The sequence below is a fragment of the Aptenodytes patagonicus genome, chromosome 3 (genome assembly GCF_965638725.1).
Source record: "Aptenodytes patagonicus chromosome 3, bAptPat1.pri.cur, whole genome shotgun sequence".
Taxonomy (NCBI): Eukaryota; Metazoa; Chordata; class Aves; order Sphenisciformes; family Spheniscidae; genus Aptenodytes; species Aptenodytes patagonicus.
The window spans coordinates 40599971-40623210 of NC_134951.1; the positions used below are offsets into that span (position 1 = coordinate 40599971).

Consider the following 23240-nt stretch of genomic DNA (forward strand, 5'->3'; position numbering starts at 1 on the left):
ATCCCAGTAGGCTGTTTCTCAGGTTTTTTGGTGGGTTTTGTTTTTCACCTAATCAAAACCATGCAAGCTCTCTCTTTTCAGTTTCTTAGTATAAGAGTGCAATACATGGTATTTTCTCCAAGTACCAGCACCTTCACTTACAACCATAGAAATGAAGTATAAAATAATCATTAAGCTATAACATGTCAATAAACACTGCTAGAATTTGAAGTGAAGCTGAAAAGCTAACTGGGAGTTAGTTGTGCAAAAATGCTAATTATCCCTTCTAATCTGTTATTGCAAACTAAGTAAGAGAGAATAGGATCAAATAATTTCCTAAATTTACGAGTCACGGGCCCAGTTTCTTCAACAGGTTTTACATCCAGGTTTTAGCGTATGGACCAGATGATGTCACAAGGTTCCCCTTGCAACCTAAATTACCCTTTATAACATACTATATCCATGAAATTCAGACCCCAAATTACTGATTCAAAATCATAACAACATAACTAAATAGAATAGCAGATCTTCAACACCTCTACCAAGATGCATTTATAAAAATTCAGGCTAACAGATGAACAAAAAATACCAGTTAAATACTTTTACACCTGTGACACAAAATATTTCCTCTTGGTATGTTTTTTTAAATGTCTTTGGTAAACAACGAGTGGCACCTTAGCCTCATCCAATAACAAATAAACAAACAAACAAGATGCAAGCCGCAGTTCATATGAAAGAACTGCAAATGAAAAAAACTCTGGGGAGCACTGTATTTTCTGTACTTTATGCACAAAAATCTTTAAAATAGCTTGCAAGTATAAGACTACAATGAAATCTTCACCTATTGTTCTTCATGACAAATAAGGAAAGTAACACATACTTCGAAGCCATCTTTTTGCACTGATAGTCTGCAAGTAAATAAATATCTCCTCTTTCAGTAACACACACTGTAGCGCCATCGCTTGCAGAGACCAAGGACACAGAGATATCTTTATGGTGTAAAGCAGAAACTTGGCGAGGTGTAGTTACACATTTTTCTCCATTAGGATCCAGCAGATAACCTAGAAAATACAAAACACCCCAAAAATATTATTTTCCATTCCACACATTGTGCATTTAAAGGACACTTTGCTACACTACTTTGAAGAACCTTTAAATTCTAAAAGGTTTTTTAGGTAGTTAGATAATTCATCTTCAAAATAATTAGACAGATAAGAGACCCACCACACATGCTTGTTAATTCACCACAAACACCAGAAAATATTCAAGATTTGATACACAAAAAATGAAGTAGGGCATATTCTACAGGGAAAGCTATTTAATGTGGTTCGACTCTGCAGTGGTACTGCCTTTGATTCCAAAGAAAGAACATTTATTTGATCATATTACAGCTCAAGACACTAAAAATACTATCACACTGGCATAAACTATAGATTATTTCATCCATTGGAAGATACTAAACAAGCTTGTCATAAAAATTACTGTAAGTGCACACAGGCATGAAAGCAGGCAGTTACATGAAACAATGGACAAGGTTGGAGCTGTAATGTAAGGACTCTGAAAACTTTAAAAAAAAAAAAAACAGGCCATTGCTGCTCTGCTGCATCAAGAAACCTAACATGAAGAATCTCACGCATAACATAACGCTGCTCTGTGTGCACTTATGTCTGCACCACAAAGTGGATCAGGATACAAATATCCAGGAACAAGCAGAAGAGCTACCTCTAAAGCTGAAAGCAACCCTGTCATATGACAGTGTAGTGCGATGCCCAAACATCTTAAAAAGGCAAGGTTTATTACCACAGGTCTATCACAGTGCCCAGCTGACACAACTATACCGCTTACGATCCAATTACTGCCTCCATATGGTACTGCACTGGGCCATGTGCACACCAGAATAATCTCAACAACACAAGCAACCACGAAAAAAATGTTGTATGATGGGTGCATATAAAAACCCAAAAACAAACAAACAAAAATATTCATTAGTAAGATACTTCTCTGACAAAGACAAGTTTTTTCACATACCTTTGCAATCTTAAATAGGAATACAAAAAAGTGTCTGAACCTGATGCCAGAACTGATGCAGATTAACTGTAAGTATGAGAGCTAGCTAACAGTTTGGTTTGCACACAGATACAGAACTGCAGAAATGCAAATCCAAACCAATATTGCAATACTGTTTATTAAAAAAGACAAAAGCAATTAAAATATCCCATTCATACAACAAATCAAGAAGTTCACTAGTTGGTAACACATTTTTTATTAGGTTCTTTCTTGACTTCAGAATAATACTGATTTAAGTGAAGATTGTGGTAATGGCATTGTTGAAAAAAATTCTAGGTATGGGCAAGCATTTCAGTTTAAAAAGTTAGTATGGAAAAAGTTATCAGTAGCATGTTTACAGTGCATGGTGAAAGAAGGACACAGGCAGGAGAGCTGAATGCTAGTTTATAATTTATTAAGGGCAGTACCAGCCAGACTGCTGGAAGGAGACAACCACGCCTTGGGGTAATTTGCAACACAAACAGCAACATTCTGTTTCCTGAAAGTCTTCAGTAGCAGGACCACACAAGATACATGGAAGGCGAAAGAATTATAAAGAGTTCAAATAAATAACAGAGCTAAGTCTGACTAGCTCCCATCATCTCAAAATGTGAAAGCGACTGGCAGTAACGAAAAATATTTATCAAAAGAAGTGTGAAGGGATGATGTCATCAGACTGGTTTAAAAAAAAAAAAAAAGGGAAAAAAAAAAAGAGAGAGAGAAGAGAAAGCTTTAACCAGGCTTCTGTTGTAAGCAGCAGATGACAGCTTTAGTACAAATAACATCTTTTAATGGCTGGGTTTTACTTTCAGAACGTTTCTACCTTACCTAGTTGGCCGCCATTCAGCCCCATGGTATACACTGCTTCCTTAGTCCATAGCACTGTATGGAATCTGCCTGCAGCCACTCCAATCACCATTCTACCTTTCAGGTTTTTTGCCTGAACCTAAGCACAAATCCAAAGTACATGTTAATATTAAGCAGCAACAGGTGAGTTTCACATGTACAAACTTCTGACAACATTTAACTCCTAAAGTTGTTAAGAATGAAGCATCAATCTACATACAGTCTAATAAGTCAGGATTATTTCAGAAGTTTGTCAAGTGGGGCACTATTGCAGTAGTGACAAAAAGAAGTAAACTTTTTGCATTATCTAATCATAACTAGAACCAAATCTCCTTAGGCTGTCTTCATATGTAAGATGTTGAAAAAGACTGCAGAGGACATGTATAAGATAGCCAAAGAAAACCCAGGTGCTGCAAAAGTGTCAACTAAAAAGTTTCAGCTTGTAAGTCCTAACACCCTAAACACACTGCAGAACACTATACTACTAATGCCACACTTCAAATCTAAATTGATTTTCCAAATCATCAAAGCAAATACTGTGGATACACAGGTATCATTACACTATTGAAGAGCATCCCATTGTACCCCAAAACACTACCCTGTTGCACTTCGGCCAATTATTCTTTCCTACTTTTATAACACTGGTAGTGAATGTTGTTCTACTCCGGATGAAGCTTCCTTTCAATAAAAGGTAATGTAACTCTTATTTACTTAGGGAAAAAAAAATTAGAAAAAGTTATAGATTGAGCATGGAAGTATAGTCAAGTTGCTGATGCCCATACCCTCTCTTCCCTATCGCTATTCTTCCCAACACATTATGATTCCAGAATCAACAGTGCTTCCAGCAAAGGACACAACCATCAAACCCTGAGATCCATCATCCAGTGAGATTCAAAAGGAGTAAAGAGCATGAATCTCAAGCATTACATACCTATTACTTTTACATCATTTCAGCTACGGAATAATTTAAGGAACAAAAGGGTTTTGGCAATTGTACCTTGTATCATACTTAGCACTACAAACTTTCGTACAGTTCAGGTTACAAACTAAGACGTTTATCAGGACACAGGTAAATATTTAAGACTGAAATGTATGATAACACAGAATCGAGATTTTATCTGAACTCACATTCAACTTTATTGTCCTGAAAAAGTTTAAAAGTTATTTCCACAATCTTCACATTTTACTTTCTGTTAAAAGAACAACCAACCAACCAAACAACTAAGCTTTGACTGATGTTATTTTTACCTGTCTAGGAACATTGCAGTTAGTAGGAGGAGGAAGAATACCCAATTGATGGAAAGTATTTAAACCAAACGTGTAAACATATCCATCTTCTGTTAAAACAACAGTGTGATCCTTCGCGGCAGCTATCTGAGAGCATTGATGGCCAGCTAAGCCTTCCACGAGTCTTGGAACCTGAACAAGGAAAAAAAAAAGAAAAAGTTTGATATTAACCAGTGGCCATCTATGAAACTAAAGTTACAGCAACAGAAAGTCATGACCAAATATTGAACTACAGCTGAAAATGCATTTGAACATACAACACACTCATTAACATAATTACCACATCCAATGCAACAAGATGAACTACTTTCACTTGAAATGCATCCTCTGCTATCAGGGGAGATGATTTCTAAACTACCTGCTCTGAAATTAGTCTGGAAACTATATCTTCAGGGCAGCCAGACAAATATTAACTATTATCTCTTTTGTTTTTCTTTTTAAATTACCATGAGCGAAAGATTTCTCCCTTCCTCCAAAACACAGGATAATCCTAAGAAAATCCCACAGAATAAGGAAGCAGTTCTGTATCTTTGACTCTTCATGCATTCTAACGCGAGTTCTCCTTTATTCAGCTGGGTAACATCCCAATTTCAAAACAGCAATTTGCAAAGTATTCTCATTTCATAGAACTCCATTTTTTTTAAAAAGCATTAAAAATTGAGCTCCAGTCTTCACTATAACATCCAGCAACATAATATCAAGTTCTACCAGATACTTACCATTAGAAATTTTACAAAAATTATTGTGCTGCAAACTAGATGCCAGGTAGTGTGCACAGGATAAGATACTGAAGTCTAAGAATTGTATTGTCGTCATATCTTAGTCTTCTCAAATTTTGTTTTTGCATATTGCAACAATGTACTATTCAAACGAAAATGATAGGTGAGTTTTCACTTAATTGCTGTGCAAGTCTAGTAAGAAGCAACCCTACCATCACTTTTCATGCCACTACAGCTCCACAGTACTGCTCTTGCCTTTGTGCCAGCCCTGACAGTTATCAGACGGCATCACAAACCTATTTAAGAAGGCAGCCCAGCCAAAAACCATTTGCTACCATTTGCTTCCACTTACCTGGCATCAGCTAGCCTTTAAAATGACTCAGCTATAACACAGTGATGACCACAGTACCTAGCTATCTTAAATTAAAATATATTTTAATGCACATTCTTCTACTCTGCCACCTCACTAGTAGTACTGGAGAGGGTGTTTTTCTGTTATTTGGTGGGAAGCAAGGGGGTTGGTTTGAAATCAACAGCAAACTCGTTTTGAAAGTACATTCACAGAAACTCTAATTCACTTTTTAGACTTGCTGTTTGAAATAAAAGAAGTATCATGCTAGACTACACAAGACAGCATAAGATAGCATACCAGGCATGTTTGTTCATCACCATGACCCAAGCGTCCTCCTTGTCCATGTCCACATGTATATACTTGACCTTTGTGGGAAAGGAACACAGAGTGGAATTTGCAGAGTACCACCTGAAAGAAAAAGGGCAAAACAGGGGTGGGGAAGAGGCAGTATAGGATAAATTAATTTTCTTGGATAATCTGAAAACACCTGCCAAAACTACTTTGTGAAGAAGTTCAGCTTTAATAAAGATCTGTTCGTGAAAATACGAGTAAGATACTAGTATTAAGCACAGAACTGCCAAATCAAGACACAAGGAACACAAAATATTTGCTTTAAATTTATTATGTACTGCTTTAACCTACTTGAAGAGACCTACAGTTTGTATTTGTTAAAAGAAGTTCAAGCAAGGCCCTACAGGCTAACAGAAGCTCAAAAGATTGAGCTTTAAGGGCAACAATACTGCCTCAGAAGAGCTGAAGGAAACATGTTAAGACTGCAGCACAGATTGTCTGCCCTGAATGCTTGTTCAAGTTGTACTTTAAACTTTCAAACATTCTTAAACTGAAGTCCCAAGAAGTTACTAGGAACAAAACTACTCTTACAGGAAGAGCGCTTAACAGCACGTGCTGCTTTCAACACAAGAATTTTAATTCAACGTGTATCAAACAGATTCATTGTCCCACTTCAGTTCACTATGGGAGTTGCACAAGAGGTCAGAAACTCAAAACAGTTACAGAAGTATCATGCTTCTGAATTTATTTAATGATATACAAGCCATATATCCAAGGTAAGTAATAACAAAAAACATTCTCCCCACCAAAACAGAGAACCATGATTTAAATGAGGGTGATCGGGGAGGGGGGAAGCAGCAAGAATATAATACAGCAGGCCTACTCTAGTACTCCTTAGCTGCTCTAAGCTGCTTGCCAGATCAATGGAAACTGCTTGCTGAGAAATAACTGGGAAGAAAGAAAGAGAGGGGAAACAAAAACAAACACAACAGAAAACCCACAGACCCAACTTTTTTTTAATGCGAATTTTCAAAACTCGATAACATCTTCGATAGTTGTTCCCCCAGACCCCCCCCTCCAAGTTCACTGAGAAACGTGCCTAAGTAATACTTTCAGAATACCTGTTTGATATACATGCCATTCCGAGGAAAAAGGTCCACCAATTCAGGATGATGTTTACCCTGTTGACCACCATGACCCAAAGTAAAATTTATATTGTTTCCCCACGTGTAGACTTCTGTGGGATCTGCAATGAAAAAAATTCTCTCTGCAGACTGTAAATTTACCAGTCTCGCGCATACTGACTTTGAAAATCAACTCCTGCTGTTTCTGTTTAAAATTTGAAGAGGAAAGCTGTTTTTTACCTAAAATTGAACTTTTAAAAGTTTTATTCTTATGAGAAGGAAGGTGCTATGACAAAATATTTTAACATCAATGTGCAGAATATGATCAACATTAATTATATGTATTTTCCAGTTGCAGAATATGCAAGCATTCCTCAGCAGCAAATGCATTTATGTTTTCAGAAGACAACTACTACTACCTTAGATTATACATGTTTTGTTTCAATTTAGTAAAAAGCCTTTCCCAAAAAAAGGTTACGCTGTCATGTATGAAAACCATAAACACTTTCAAATCAGAGGTGTGTCCAAAAACTAACATTTTTTAAATAACCTCTCAGTTACAATGATACCTGAACACCATTTTCTCATGAGCAAGAAACTGAAATCAATGTATATTTGATCATGTTGAGCTACTACTAAAAAGATTAAATAATTTTAACATATTTTACAAGGTAAAATTAAAAATACCCAAAACTCAGGGTTTGTGTAACCAAAAATACTTAAACTGACTGGAAACAAGCTGAAAAGAACAAATTTCACTGTGCAACAAGACTGAACTTGGGGACATGGAGAAAAGGGGAAAGAAGGGGGTAGAAAAGTACAAAACAGCATAAAAGTAAGTAAAAGCCACTAGAAAAACTACTCCCCTGTCAAAGAAAAACTTGTGTGCTCAGAGTTATTCTTACATACTCATTTCCTATTTGGAGAAACTGTACTTAGAGTGAATGTAACTAGCTTGTATCAAGCTATCTTGTCTAAAAATATTTTGAAGATTCAAGAACATATTCCCCCTCTTTTCACAAAAGACACATTAGTGATGTAAACTATCAAATTCAAAGACAGTGTAGTCTCTCTGATAAAATGAATTGAGATAAAAGAGAAAAAAACATCACAGAATAATTGAGGTTGAAAGGCACCTCCGGAAATCATCTAGTCCAACACCTCTGCTCAAGCAGGGTCAGCTAGAGCAGGCTGCCCGGGACCACGTTCTCTCAGGTTTTGAATATCTCCAAGGCTGGAGTCTCCACAACCTCTTTGGGTTACCTATTATACCACTTGCCTTTTTTTTTTCCCCTACCTCTAAGTCAGTCATTATTCCTTCATTTTTGCTACACATGTGCATCCTGTGCCTACTGCCAAGATTCTGCATCTGCTGTCTTATGAAATTAGTGACTCCACATCTTCAGATCTCTCATCACTTATACAGTCCTAATTAGAAACAGGAAATATTGTCTACGCTGGTACATACATTAATACATTGTTGAAACATACCTCCTTGTAAAATACAATTTAAGCTACTTGATTTCCTACCAGTTTTCTTGAAGACCACATGGACTGGCCTATCTTTCATCACAAGATCCAGGGCTGATAAGCCTTCTTTATCCTGAACATACAGACTAACGCCATGCTGAAAGAGAAGGAAAGGAGGGGAAGAGAACAACAAAGTTAAAATTAAACTTCACAGCTTTAAGTATGCCAGGTAAACGCTTAAGAAGCTAAACAAATCTTTAATTGAAATTTAATATTGATAAAAGAAAATCCTCAGATTCTTTCAAGTAAATTATAAGCAGATCTGAAAAAAAACAGTGCAGTTCTGTTCAACTACATATACATCATGTTGATCTATTAACTGGGATTTTATTGTATGAATACTGATTGAGCAATAAGACGTAATCAGGGAAACACAAAGGAAAAACACTTAAAGATAAAGCACTGCCATCTAGGAAGGGCAAGTATTTACCAAAAATGCATTTACCAGCTTTGAAGAATACATTTTCTTCTATCGGCATGTTTACAGAATCAGTGGCTATGATCGCTACGGCTTTGAAAACAAGCAGGGAACAGTGGTTCACAGCTGCTGAGAAAGGGCAAGAAGACACAAACAGCCAGACAAGACAGCAGCAAGGAAGCTTCAGAAGCACAAAGCATGAACAGGTCATTGCTTTAGAACTTTGAGAGAGGTAGATATTCTCTGTAAATACCATTTTCTCAATACAAAAAAGTGCTGCTATACCAGCACTGGTTTTAAGGAAGTCAAGTGTCATCAATCAGATCCCTGAAGGGAAGAACTGCGGATGTCCCCAAGCAGAACCTAATGGGCAATACGGCTGTACCACAGCTCATGGCTAATATAAAGAAAACCTTACAGAATTTCACACTTAAGAGGTAAACACATGAAATACAAAAATCAAGGGCGCACAGTCCATTCAAGCATGACAGAAGGACAGATTAGGACAAAAGGAAATGGCCTCAAGTTGCGCCAGGGGAGGTTTAGATTGGACACGAGGAAAAATTTCTTTACTGAAAGAGTGGTTAAACATTGGAAGAGGCTGCCCAGGGAAGTGGTTGAGTCCCCATCCCTGGAAGTATTTAAAAGACATGTAGACAAGGCGCTTAGGGACATGGTTTAGTGGGCATGGTGGTGTTGGGTTGATGGTTGGACTCGATGATCTTAGAGGTCTTTTCCAACCTTAATGATTCTATGATTCTATGACAGCTAGCCACATCTGCAGTAGGATTTTAACCTGTAACTTCATTTGGAAAAACACTAGCCAGAACAACAACATACATTCTCCAAATTATAAAGGCAACTCTACTAGCAACAGTGCTGGTATTAATTCACTATATGACAGAAAGACCGACCTATTTTTATGATTTAACAGGTAGCTGGATAGTCTTCTCTTTGGCAGCTGCATAGGTCATTTACAAGCAGAACAGAGGCTGCAGTGATATTTACATGGTCTGAATTTGTAAAAACAAGCCCGAATTGCTGAGTGGCAAGACTTGTAGTTAGATACAGTCTGAGACTAAGTCATGACTGCATCCAGCCCACAACAGAAGTCTGTCATCCACACTAGTTGAGTACCCCAGGGGTTGATGCTGGGGCCATTACTGTTTAACATCTTCACTAACGACCTGGATGACAGGACAGAGTGCACCCTCAGCAAGGCTGATGATGATACAAGACCAGGAGGAGTGGCTGATAAGCCAGAGGGTTGTGCTGCTATTCAGAGGCACCTTGACAGACTGGAGCAATGGGCGGACAGGAACCTCCTGAAGCTCAACAAAGGGAAATGCAAATCCTGGCCCTAGGAGGGAACAGCCCAGTGTACCAATACAGCTGGAAGCTGACTGGCTGGAAAGCAGCTTGGCAGAAAAGGACCTGGGGCTCCTGGTGGACAACCAGTTGACCACAAGCCAGCAATGTGTCCTCACAGCTAAGAATGGTGAAAGCATCCAGGACTGCATGAGGGAGTGTTGCCAGCAGGCATTACTCAGCACTGGCAAGCCACAGCTGGAGTGCTAGGTTCAGGTCTGGATTCCCCAGTACAAGACAGACATGGACATACAGGAGCAAGTCCAGCAAAAGACCATGAAAATAATAACTGAGGCACCTGACATACAAGGAGAGGCTGAGAGCTGGGATGCTTAGCCTAGAGAAGGTTCAGGGGGGATGGGGGAGGATGTGTCTTATCAACGTGTATAATAAATACCTGATTGGAGGCAGGGGGTGGGGATCCCAGTGTTATCCAGTGGCAGGACAAGTGGCAATGGGCACAAATTGAAATATAAGAAATTCTGTTTAAACCTAAAAACTATTTTTACTGGACTAGTATTAAAACACTGAAGAGAGATGTTTGACTCTCTGTCCCTGGAGACATTCAAAATCCAACTGGACACAGTCCTGGGCAACCTGCTCTAGCTGACCTTGCTTAAGCATGGGGGTTGGACTAGACAATCTTCAGAGATCTCTTTCTAGCTCAGCTATTTCATAATTCTATTCTATAATCCCTTCCTGTTGTCACTATAATACCTTTCTATAATGCAGTACAGCAGAGAGACTCCAGTTAAGGAACTGGGAGGCAGAGCACTCTCCATGAGCTGTTTCATTCTGCTTCTTAGAGGCATATCAGCAGAGCTAGCTATCAGAAAAACCTCACTCATTTATGCAACTGATAGAAAAGTAAAATATGTGTGGGGAAACCTGTATAGGCCTCCTGTAAGCAAATATCAAAGCTACAAATATACACACACACTAGAGGACTGAATACTTTTTCATACATCACACACACAGTTTCCAGTTTTCTATAGAACAGAATCATGTACAATTCTCACACAAACACCTACTTTTGTGAAGTTTAATGAAAACCTTCTCACTACGTAAGGGTACAGCACATGAAATCCATATTTAACAGTTACCAGATCGTCAAGAATTAAAAACTACTGGATCCACAACCATTTTGCTTGAACTGCTTGTTGAAAGCAGAGAGTTTAATGCTGACAAATGGCCAGTCACTGCAATTTAAAAAGGCTGAACTCAAAATGGGAAATTCTCTGCCTTAGAAGGTTTGCTTTTAAGTAACCCTGAACCACAAATATTTCATTTTCTTACATGGTTAAAGGGACCCTGAACATGTCAACCATATGTAGCTCTTCCCTTTGCTGTATTTTGGAACAGGAGGAACAGAAGAGCAATTGAAAAATATACACAACTTGCTAAGTGGTAGGAAAGAAACAGTAATTGCAAGAAAGGATCGAGGGGGACTGAGCAAAAGCCCTGGTTAAAATATGAATGAAATGGGGATTCACTTAATAAAATGCTCCATATCTTGAAGTGCTTATCTCTCAAATGTAAGATTCATTTCTAATTATAACTCCATTTAAGCTTTTAATATTTTATGTTCTCTAAAAACAGTAATTGGTATAAGCGCTGAAGAGTCTATTTTTAGAGTATCTTTAGTCTGATCACTCTCCACTTTTAAGATCCTGACCCTGATATCATCCACACAAACCAGTCTTCAGGGAAGTCCACAATTAATCAGGGATCCTTACTCAGTGCTGATTTCCAAATGGGCAAAGGCAGACATCTTTTATGAAGAGAGAGACAACTTTCAAGTAAATCAATGCACTGCAATCTAAACGCAGTATTAACACAAGTCTCAAGAGGCTTTCAGGCAAGTTTAAAAACCCACATTTACATAATGAATACAACTTGAAAAATTGTAGGTACCAAGGAAAACTACAGTTGTAAATCACTCACCTTCAGTAATGACAAAACACAATCAATGTATCCATAAAATATACTTCTGTGCAAAGCTGTCCATCCAGACTCTTTGTCTTTTGCCAAGAGATCTACTCCTTTGGTCTCAGCCAACCAGTCTAGGACACCTTTTTTGCCACAAGATGAAGCAAGATGTATAACATTTCTACCAAAGGCATCCTTTATAGTTGCAGCATTGTAGCAGTAAGAAGAGAGAAAGGCCTTGATCTGGCCTTCACTTCCTCTGGTTACCACAGAAATAACATCCAAAGCATGCTGTAGAGATCGACACTTTGAAGTGCAATCTGGCATGAGAGAACTCATCTTCACTTCTGAAGCTGCTCTTCTCCTTAAGGGGAACAACCCTTAAGTGTATCAAGGCACTCCAATTCAGTACACAACACAGTGCCTTAAAAGACTTGTAATTCCAAGGACGTAAATCCAGTTTTATTGAGCTGCCATTAGAAATCTTTGTACTGCTATGTTTGGCACTTGATCCAAGTAAATATTTATAAATATATATTTTTAGAAGTCTTATTTCACCATCTTATATAACAAATATTCTTGTCCATAGGAAATTCCAAAAGTGAACTACCTCAAGTGTGGAGGGGGAATCCCCCTCTCCACACTACTTTATTCTTCTAAAACTCCATAATTGCAAGGGAGACCTGAAAGAGAACAAACCAGAACAGATTAGTCAACAAAAATTTTTTTCCCCAGCAACTGTACCAATTTAAATGCATATCAAACTAGCACTTGCAAGTACAGAAGCAATGTGGCAAGGGTTAGCTCACCTGCCCCATGCCATCTGAGCTTATACTCAGGCATCCAGTCAGTTTAAAAAGACACGACCCCATTCCCCACCCCAGCCTCCAAAGGCACCTCCTCCCATTCTTTGACATAAATCTTTGAGGCTACACAGTGAACTGGATCTAAAAAAGTCATCAGAAGAGGGAAAAAAAAAAAATGTTTGCTTTCCCAGCCTTAGGGTCCTTAGGACCCTCATAGTTTACTGCCTAATTATATCAATACTTTGTGATCAGAAAGCAAGGACAAAATTAAAGGACTGCTGGGGAAAAAAAAAAAAAACCAAAAACTAAAACCAAAAAACACCCACCCACCAAAAAAATCCCCACAGCTGTTGAGAAGATCTTGGCTGACAGAAGCTTTGTCAATCATATCCAGAAAGAGGGAGGGACCACCACAGTTTCCCTTAGCCACTGAAAAAAAAGGATTTTTTCTTTTTTTGCTTTCTCTTCCCTGGCCTGAATGCCTACCCATCTCCCTGCTAAGTATCTCCTGCAGAATCAACAGGAAGGCTCCTCTCCACCAGTCCTGGAGCCACTGACAAATGTGAGAGGAAGGATGGCAACAGAGTGAAGAAAAAAACTTGTACAAGATCTGTGAATTCAGACTGTTAGCACTCATGCAGGGCAAAGGTCTAAAGCTCCCGAACTAGGCAGGAAGAAATTAAGGTCTAGGTTGGAAGGGGTAAGGGAGGAAGAAGAAGGAAAAGGAGGCAAAGATACAAATTCTTATTCATGAAAATATATTCAAAGTCTGGTCCATACAGCATTTCTGCTTATCTGTGCATACTTATCTTCAGCATATCCATCTTTCTCTGGCATCCACTTTCTCAGAAATAAAGAAGGCCTGACAGAAGCACTCATCTTGCCTATTAAATGCATGCAGTTGTATTTAAAAGGGTTACAGTACAAGAAATGCAGACAGCAGTATAAAAATCACACATAAACCCATTTAAAACAGAAAAGGTGAACTATACACATCACTGATACACTGCATAATTTAATGTGAACTGCTATTCAGTCCCAAAAAACTTCACACTTCAATCTTTTCAAGCATAAGTTGCAAATTGAGTGAAGTAGCATCCAATCATGTTAAACTCCTTGATGTTTTTGCTTGCTATGCAAAGTGTAGTTTAAGATTGTTCTACCAATGAGTAAAATATTCCAAAAGAAGTTGGACAATGCTATCATGAAAGATGAATAAATAAAACTAAGTATGTTAGCAAATCCTCAGGAAAAACAAACAAACAAACAAAAACTGCTATCTTTCCAGCTCAGCAGTCATTATACATGTAACCATGTGCACACCCCACTCCTTGCCCCCCCACCCCAGCCTGTTGATCTTAGCTTCCATTGCTTTTCAGGCACTGAATGCATAAACATATTTTGTTAATGTCTCTATCTGCAAAGACATGTCAGGGAAAGATTAATTTGTTTGGAAGAGAAAACAGAAATCCCAGTCCTCCTTCTATTTCAAGAATTATCTTCAAGATTGCCACTATGTTGAAAGCAATCAGTTTACAGTAAACGCTAATAATAGAATCTAAACTTTCAAGAAAAAAAAAAAATTCTAAGCCAAGAGTATTCATTTAAACATTTCATGACAAAGCCTTTAACAATTATTTTTCCACCTCATTCAGAAGGGATTAAATACTTGGAACGGATATCTATAAATCAAAGTTGTTCAGTATGTGCCTTCAAAACAATTTCAAACAGCAGGCACATGAAAAACAAAAAAGTATTTTTTATTCATTACAATTTAGTCCCTCATCCCTGTCCAGAAGTAACATTCAGAAATATTTCAGAGACCAAAATTGACCACAACCATTTAGCTTACATTTGTGACAGTGAGCTTGAGTTCAATCTACAGGGCATTTTACAACCAATATACAAACTTCTGCAGTAACACAAGAAGTTTAACACATACCTGTGTGGACTCTTCTCCGTTCACCTTCTCTAAAGCCTCAGACTATAAAGAAAAGTGAACCACTGTTGCAAGCTTGGGAAAAAGCTCTAGTTTCAAGAACGCAGCCTGACTTGCTGCTCCAAGGAATCAACACGCGACAGGTGACTGCTATCAGCAGACTCAGATAGCCAGTGCATCAAACACTCTTCTAAATAGTAATAATTTAAAAAAAAAATATTTGGAGATCTATAGGAAAAACATCAGAAGTGCTATTATCCTCAAACCAATTTGTCATATTTCATCAATATGCCATAAGGCAGTAAAATTATGCTGTGAAAGAAGTATTAATTTTACATATGTCTTGTAAAGCATATCTTAAATATAATTCGTTGTTAAGACACTGCTATTAGTGCTACAAAGAAACAAAAATAACAAAGAAAAATTACTCAGGGGAGTCATAAAATAAAGTTGACTGATCTGTTAGGTAAACTGGTACGAAATGGTACCACCACCCAAGGAAGCAGTCCTGCCGTGCCCCATGCCATACCTTCCCTTGTGCAGTACACACCTATTTAAGACACTGAATTGCATGAGAAAATGATTCAGAAGGAAGTAAATCCTGGTTCCAAAGAAGCTTGTGCCATTACAAGAAAGGAACAGAGAGGCCAAAGAAAAACTTATTTAAAGCATCTGAGCTCTAGCCTCACCAAACACCAAAATACTGTGGACAACAAACCACACATTAAAAGAGTAAGAAGTCTGCTATTAGATAGAAATACAACCCTGCCTACCTCACACTAACTTCATTATGGTGACATTTACTGCAGCTATGTGAAACATGACTCTGCTGAATTATTTCTTTAGAAGTCATTCTAACCCAGCCCTCCTTTACTATAAACATTACAACACTAGATACTATATTAGTACATTGATATATACACCTTGAGTTTCGAGACAGAAGGCTGTAGATCAAGGTTTCACCCCTCCGCAATAAAGACTGGCACACCAATAACACACACTATCATTTTATCACAACATCTGGAAAGGGTTAATAATCAGATCTGACAATTTTTAAACACAAAGTAGGTCCTTAAATGAAACCTTAAAACTTTAAAATTGTGAATTGACGCTCACATCCGTGTGAAGACCTTCTGATTGCTGTCCAAATGCTTACTTCTAGTATATAGAGTCGCAGCTGAATGATCAGCACCTAATATAAGCACAAAATAGGAACAGCACCAGCATTTTTTAAACTTTGAATTTAACTGTCTAGAATACGGTGCCCTCTTGATTATGTGTCTCTGCTTTTATTTGCAGATATTTCTGTAGGCTTCTTAGCACTAATCATATTCATGTTATAATACCAGTGTCTTCCTCATGCTGTAATTATTGAAAGACATAAATAACTAAATAAGATTATCATCTTTTAAACATTTTAATGATACAATGGGTATCATTTGGAATTCAAATTCTTTTTAAAAACTGATTCCTAATTAACATTTTCATGATAGAAAAACGTCACAAAAAAATGGAGGAATTGGAGCAGTATTCAGAGTATCCCAAAGACGTTTTATTTCAGTAGCAAGCAGGTTTCTAAATTTTCCCTTAGAGACATGAGCTACTTATTATACACATTCACAGCCCAGGAAAATCTAAAAGACTACAACCAACTTGAGAGCAATTCCTAAGTAACAAGAAAGTGTTTGTGGTATCTTGCCTCCTGGAAGCGAGCAGGTAGAACCCTCTCATTCAGCTCTTCCCCTCAGAGAGGGCAAAGCACCACCGCACAACAGCTGCCAAACACCCTCCAAGAAGGAGTGTGTCAGATATGTCATCTAACCTTATGGAGTCAGAACTCCTACAGCTGAAAAAGAACCTTTCTACCTACTGTGGTTGTCTCAAAACTCTCTGCTTCTTTCAAGAAGTCAGTACAAATAGGCAAAGATTTGGCACTTTTTTTGTGAAAAAGTCTAAAATCAAAGCTGCCACACCTCTTGAGTATGAAATTAACTACGATTCTACATATCTGTAAGACTAAGCTAACAAACACCTTAATGACTAAGGATGATGATGATTTCCTACAAACAGCAGAGGGCAGATGTGAAATCTTGAGATTCTGTTCAGTCATTGGGAAAAATGAACAGTTGGCAGAAGCTTCCAACTGTGGAGTTCCAGAAATCTCTCTGCGTATCAAAGCTGCTTACAAGGGACTTCTGGAGGGTTAGTGGTCTTCACGTCCAAGGGTTCTGTTTACCTATTTTTGTTATCCAAGATGCTTCCCAGAATAGATATAAAAATATATAATCAATTGTATTCTGGTAGTATGAAATCTCACAAAAATTAAGCCAGAAGAAAGGGGTGATGATACCAAGGCAGCTTTAGGACCTCCTACTACGTATCTGTTTCTTAGTCACTATCTTTCAGAAGGCAAACCCAGTGAAGGCAGAGCATATTAAGCACAAATTTTTGTGATGCCTAGAACACTGACATTTAGCACAGAGGCATCACAAGCTACTGGATGAAGGAAAATACCAGACTGCTTGTTTCCACATCTGTAGGATCATGTTCTCCATCAACACATTCCCAATTTTCATTTTTTCTAGAAAGTATTTCCACAGAGGTTGTGTGCTCTTGGCTTAAAGGTACAAGGGTGCTATCAGAAGAGAAACAGCAACCAACCCTTGCCACATGGGTGGATGCCAGAAACATATATTGAAACTGCCAACCTGGAAGGCACATATTTGATACTAGAAATCATATCTGTGATCTTTCAGATTCGTCCTGATGAAAGCCTATACTCAGTATTAGATCTAGCAAAATCTGGCTAACATGGATGTGGATACCAGTAACAAGGCAGTGGCTAGTAGCTGCTGTTGCAGTTTTTTTCATCTTAATAGAGACAATGGTCTCACATGGAAGTGAAAGAGAAAACAGAAAAGATTCAGATAGTTAGAATTCAGTGCCACTTGAAGACAGATTGCTAGTTTTGCATCTTCCATGTGCACTGCATTAAAGTAACTCAATTGCCAAATTAGTGACATGGCCTTGAAACCCAGCTTTAGGCTGCTTTACTAACAACATATTTCTCAAGACATTATTTGATCTTTAAATTGGCATAACGTCATTCCATTCACTGTTTTTCTGTTGGGCTTTTTTATTTTTTTTTTAAGTGGTACTAATTTTTTTCTACATACCAGTTGCATCTAGGATGCACTTGGTGAAAAACCACCTAGTATTTGGCTCTCCTAAAACAGAACTAAATAATGGTTTCTATTTTCCCTATGAAAGAAGCCTAGAGTTTTCCTTGTCAATCCTAATACCACTCCTTTAAAAAAAAAATAGTGTAAGTAATATGGCTTTTCAGAAGGTGCAAAATTCATTTGATCTTCCTTTTGTTAGTAAGTTCCTAAATGAAGAGAACTACGACTTGCAATATCATACACTTCGGGAAGGTTAAGTCTATCCTTAAAAGAGGACTGCGAGTTCTTAAAGATTTCCAGGGTGGAGTGGGAGGGGAGCTTCAGAGGGGGGTTGTTTTTTAAACAAGCATGCTGACATTTAATAATATTCTCCAAGTTGGTCCATTCGCACCTGTTTCATAGCATCACAAAAGACCTGTAACCATAACAGCATGGAAATCCTGAAAATATTTGTACCCAAAACAAACTTCACCATGCAGACTACTTGATTAGTAAGCTAATCAAAAAAACAAATCTAAAGCTTACAGAATTAAAGCCATGGGAATTTGCTACCACATTACTGATTTTCCAGGATTTTCTGTTGACTGTAGTCTTACCTAAAGCCAACTTTCACTAACACATATTAAAGTAGTAGTTTAGAATCTGACAAAGGTGACTAACAAATTGAAGCTGTGTAGTAATATAATAAATGCAGCACTGGCATTAAGCAACATATCCTCAAGGAAACACATATGAATTCCGAGATAAATAACAGCAAACACACCCTTCAGCTATAAGCAGCACATTGTCCAAGGCTTTAAAGAACAGCTACACTCCTAATTTCTACTCAGAAGATTACATATCCAAAGATAGTTTAATCTGTTCAGAAACTCCCTGCACATTTATTGAAGTCTGGGTATAAATCTAGGCTTTTCAACCCCTTGAACGATATTATTTGAATACACAATATATATTATGGGGGGAAAAGTGATTAAATATACAAGGAAGAAAGGGTAAATCTAAGCCATGCAGCAGCTTACAGTGGTTTGGCAGTCAGAAATTCCCACACAGAGTCTTTTAAAAAAAGTAGCTTCTTCTCAACTATATTACAGGAGCATTGCAATACAAGGCACAGAAAGCAAGGGTTCTGTCCTTCTCAATACACAAAACATCAGGTAGAGTGCTGCCTCTAGTTCACATAACAAGTTTTAAGAGAAGTAGGTAAGTAGAAGTAAACTTTGGAAAGAGGAACTAGGATTCAGAAGGTTTACAAAACAACCCGTGAGTACAGGCTGAGCAAATTGGATCTATTTTCTCCTTCAGCTGTGTTTTCTACAGACCACCCAGAACCTTTGAGTAAGGCGGCTGTTTTAAAGAAGAAAAATAAAAAAACTCTAGTCCATTTTGCCCCTGACAGTGGGATAAGTAGTCATTTGTTCAAATTTCATAAGAGATTAAGATATGTCAGGAAGCACTTTCAAATTATAAACTGAATGCTAATGAGGCTCTCAAAATGGACTAGACAACAAGCAACCTGCTCAAGTTTTAAACAAATGTGACCTGCCTAGAAGTAAAGCTATGGAGAAAAACCAACTTGCTTTAAAAAACACCATGTTCCACCACGCCCGCTATGTTCCCTGGGCCATGGCAGATCCAAGCTGCTTCATTTACTGGGCTGGGGCCCCTGTGCACAGGTACACCCCTGACCTTTAGAGGTTCTCTCCAGAGTTTCTACAACTTCCACCTTCACAGCGACAACAGCATTATCCTTATCAGGATGAGACATTCAGTGACCCAGCAACTGTAATCCATTTGCTCCTAACAGTGCTAATAAGCACTACCAATTAAAAGCAGACACATCTGTCAAAAAACATGAAAGTACCATTGGTAGCTAAATTCACCTACAACGCGTCAGAGCAGATCTATTAGTCAGGAATCATAGTACATAAATAGTAATATGTGCTTGGCTTATCTGGAAATAGTCAAAACTACTTACGTTTAATAACTTAACACTATCCAACAAACTAAAACACACAGAAAGTGGTGTAGACAAAAGTACAGTGAGTGCAGTTATAGGCATTTCCACAATATACTGGGACCTTGCTCTAGATATCTTTATTGAAAGAGATAACCTGGAGATAAGTCAAGAGCAACGAACCACAAATGTGTTCTAGAATTTTACCACGCTTAAAACTATATCAGATAAATACATCAAGTGTTAGGAAAAACTTGCTTTTCTGAATGAACTCTGAACTTTTGGTACAGTATTATTGAAGAGTACCCACATCAGATGTCGTTGGGTGATTATCATTTTTTCGTAAACCACAAATTGTGCTCAGTTTCCATGAAGACAGACAACCACACTGACCACGTCAGCAAAAAAAGGGGCCGGATTTCAGAGATCAGGTGGCTGGCCCCTAAGAAGACTGCACGGAAATATCCTTTTAAGCCAACTACGAGATTTCAGCTCCCTGGTGCTTACGCTGCTGCTCAAAGCCAGCAACACTGTGAGCTGCTACCAAAAGCGACAAACAAGTATCACCAAGAAGGCCAGAAACACGACAGGCTTCCCGGGAATCTCCAGCTAAGGAAATCTGGCAGAAGCTGCTGCCAGTGTCAAGGGGGGGAAGGTCTGAAGTGTTTCAAAGAGCCAGCCACAGGCGAGGGGCAGGCAGGGGGGAAGGTGGCTCTTTTGGCTCTCACTACACAAGTCCACGTAGCCGGGAAGCGACGAGCGACAGTAGAGACTTATCAAAACAGGCGGCCGAGCCACTTTTCTTCCGCCTCGAAGCCGGTCCCCTCCCATCCTACGTGGCCGGCTTCCCTTTACCCTCCCTGACTCGGACTCTCCCCCTTCCCACAGCCCCCCGCCGCCGCCGCCGCCGCCCCATCCCGTCCCCTCCGGCAGGGCCAGCCGTGACACTGCCCCTCCCCAAGGCCCGGCTCCCCCTCCGGACACATCAGCAGGTCGCGGCCCGCCCCTCACCAGTCGCTAGATGAATGGACTCGGGCGGGCAGGACGGGACGCGCGCTGGGCAGCGCGGGGGCTCATCCTCAGTGACACCGGGGCAGGGCCAGGCTGCTGCGGCTACCGCGACACCTCAGGCGGCGACGGCGACAGCCGGTGACAGCAGCTCACAGCGGGACGCACAGACAGCGGCCGCCGCACCCCCGAAGAAGCAAGCAGCCGATTGGCCGCGGCGCCGCCGCACCTCGCACGCCGATTGGCTGCGACTGCCGCCTCGGCTCCGCCCCCCGCGGCGGAGCCCGGATTGACTGACAGGCCGGGTCAGGTGGCCGAAGGGGTGCGAGGGGGCTGGTCTAGTGGGCGGGGCCTGTCATGACGGGCCGTCCCGCGGTGTGCAAACGTTAAATCAAAATGGCCGCCGCAGGTGCGAAGGGCCGGCGACGGCGACGGCCGTCGTGTCGCGAGCGATGAAAGGGGCTGGAAATGATGGGGAGAGAGCAGGTGAAGGGGAGAAAGCTGAGGTGTTTCAGAGCCTTTTTCTATCAGTCTTCACGAGAGGCGCAGCATGGCCGGCTGTGAAGAAGGAGGATGGGTTTCTGGCAGGGCAACACCTCTCCAGGAGAACTCGAAAGCAAATAGTTAAATAATCAACCTGCAGGTCTCTGGAAAATAATGAAGTGAGAGAAAGTATCGAGAAAGCTGTGTCAAGGCAGATTGTTTTAAGCCAATGTAATTTCTCTCTGATAGAGCAAGTGGCCTAATTTATATGATAGAGCTTGATTTTTGTGTGACTTTTGAAACCAACTTGGGGCAGTCTCGTAGCAAACTTGGCATGTGCACAAGGATTTGAAAAACTGCTCTTGTAAAGCAATTACCTATGGTTCACTTAATGTGTGTTTCAGGTAAACTTCACAAGGGCTCAATTCAATTTTACTTTTTAATTAATGTCTTGGATGATGTAATAGGTGGTACAAATTAGAGATTAATCTGGAACAGGATTATGGTGTAGCATTTTAGGGTGGGAAGCTAGGAACCGAGACAAGCAGTACCTAACATAAAATACAGAGTAAAAAAATCACGCATCACTTTTTCCAACATACAGAAATACACTAATGATGTATGAATATTAATGCCAATGGCCAGAGTTTCTATGTATTTCTTTAAAGCCACAGTTTTATCCCCTGTGTGGTGCAAGCATTAAAAGACTTTAAAACAGCCTCGCTATTTTTTTAAACCACAAAACATTTGAAGTTGAAAAACATGATGTGTGTTCTTCAGCAGCAGTTCAATTCGGGGAACATTGAGTAGAAGTAGTATGTAGGTGAATCTCAAGCATTTTTACCCATGCCATCTGACCCAGTTAATGTGAATTGTGTAATCTGCTTTCTGTATTTCACTGTATAAATGTTTGGTTTGCCAGCAGTCACTCGCCAATATAACTAACCCTGAATGCTATGTGAAATTTATTTATGCATTCTTTTCCTAGTGATAGCTTCTTTCTGCCTTGCTCCAAGTACGCTGCCAGCTGGCCTAAGAACAATAATGACCATCTGGGGAGATAAGGAGGTCCAAGTACAGCTGAAGTCAGTCATAAACAATGCTTTGTTGTGCAATAATGAATTCAAGTGAATAGCTGGGACAGGCATCCTTTGGAGGGGTAAACAGCACGGTGGAAAGATCAAGAGGCTTAAAGTAGAACAAGGCCCAAGACAACATGAATAGATTCTATATGAGAAAAATAATTTCTAAGAAGCTGGACTGCCCCTCAGGTCTTTCATACAAAATACTACTGTAAAGAATAGAAAACTACAGCAAAGGACACAGAAAAGTTGGAAAACAATACTGAGTCATGAATAGGACCTGCTGGAGTCTGAGTCAGTCAAAACCTTAACAATAACCAAAGGCTTTTAGCAATGGGTTTCTGTGCAAGAGTTTGATCTCCTTTGCAGGACTTTCAGTATTTTCATGGAAAAACAAGGTATTAACTACTTTACCTATCGTTTATTGTTCAGGCTTTCCTAATTGTCCCCAGATCACAGGTCTGTAATAGAAATTCCTGCCCTCTTGTGCTGCCTCTGCAAAAGCAGCAAACTAATGAATACCATTCACAGAATCAGGATGATATAGTTTGATTTGCAGAGATATGTTGAGGTGATAAGATAAGGTAAAACAAAAATAGCTCAAACAGGTTAACTTGAGCCTCTGTTTAAATTACTGGTTTTGATTTGGCTTTTTTTACCAGTGGAAAATGACAGCATTGTTGTGGAAAAATACAGTATTTTAAGCCTTCCAGAAGAAATTACTGGCAGTGGAGATGAAAAGCCAGTAACAAGTCACTGAAGAGTCTTTTTTAATTGGGTAGTCCAACAGCCAGATTTGTGAGTTCCTGAAGCATGTAGTACGTGCCTGACAGTTAGGAGCTGTTCATCTGTTTTTTTATCAGTCTGTGGTGAAAAGGTCTGACTTACCACAAATAA

The 23240-nt window shown here is 39.3% G+C and overlaps 1 protein-coding gene across 3 annotated transcripts in view; it reads right to left on the bottom strand.

Moving 5' to 3' along the window:
* IBTK (inhibitor of Bruton tyrosine kinase) overlaps positions 1 to 20937 on the bottom strand; it is a 61311-nt gene extending 40374 nt beyond the window's left edge. For all 3 annotated transcript variants that reach the window (XM_076333137.1, XM_076333138.1, XM_076333136.1), the window contains exons 1-8: positions 20782 to 20937; positions 11905 to 12572; positions 8175 to 8271; positions 6642 to 6766; positions 5527 to 5637; positions 4120 to 4290; positions 2854 to 2971; positions 860 to 1040 (exon numbers count right to left, since the gene is read on the bottom strand). In XM_076333137.1, the coding sequence (XP_076189252.1) occupies positions 860 to 1040; positions 2854 to 2971; positions 4120 to 4290; positions 5527 to 5637; positions 6642 to 6766; positions 8175 to 8271; positions 11905 to 12228 (1127 nt within the window). In that variant the 5' untranslated portion in view covers positions 12229 to 12572; positions 20782 to 20937. The remainder of the gene's footprint in view (positions 1 to 859; positions 1041 to 2853; positions 2972 to 4119; positions 4291 to 5526; positions 5638 to 6641; positions 6767 to 8174; positions 8272 to 11904; positions 12573 to 20781) is intronic.
* Positions 20938 to 23240: the final 2303 nt, after the last annotated feature.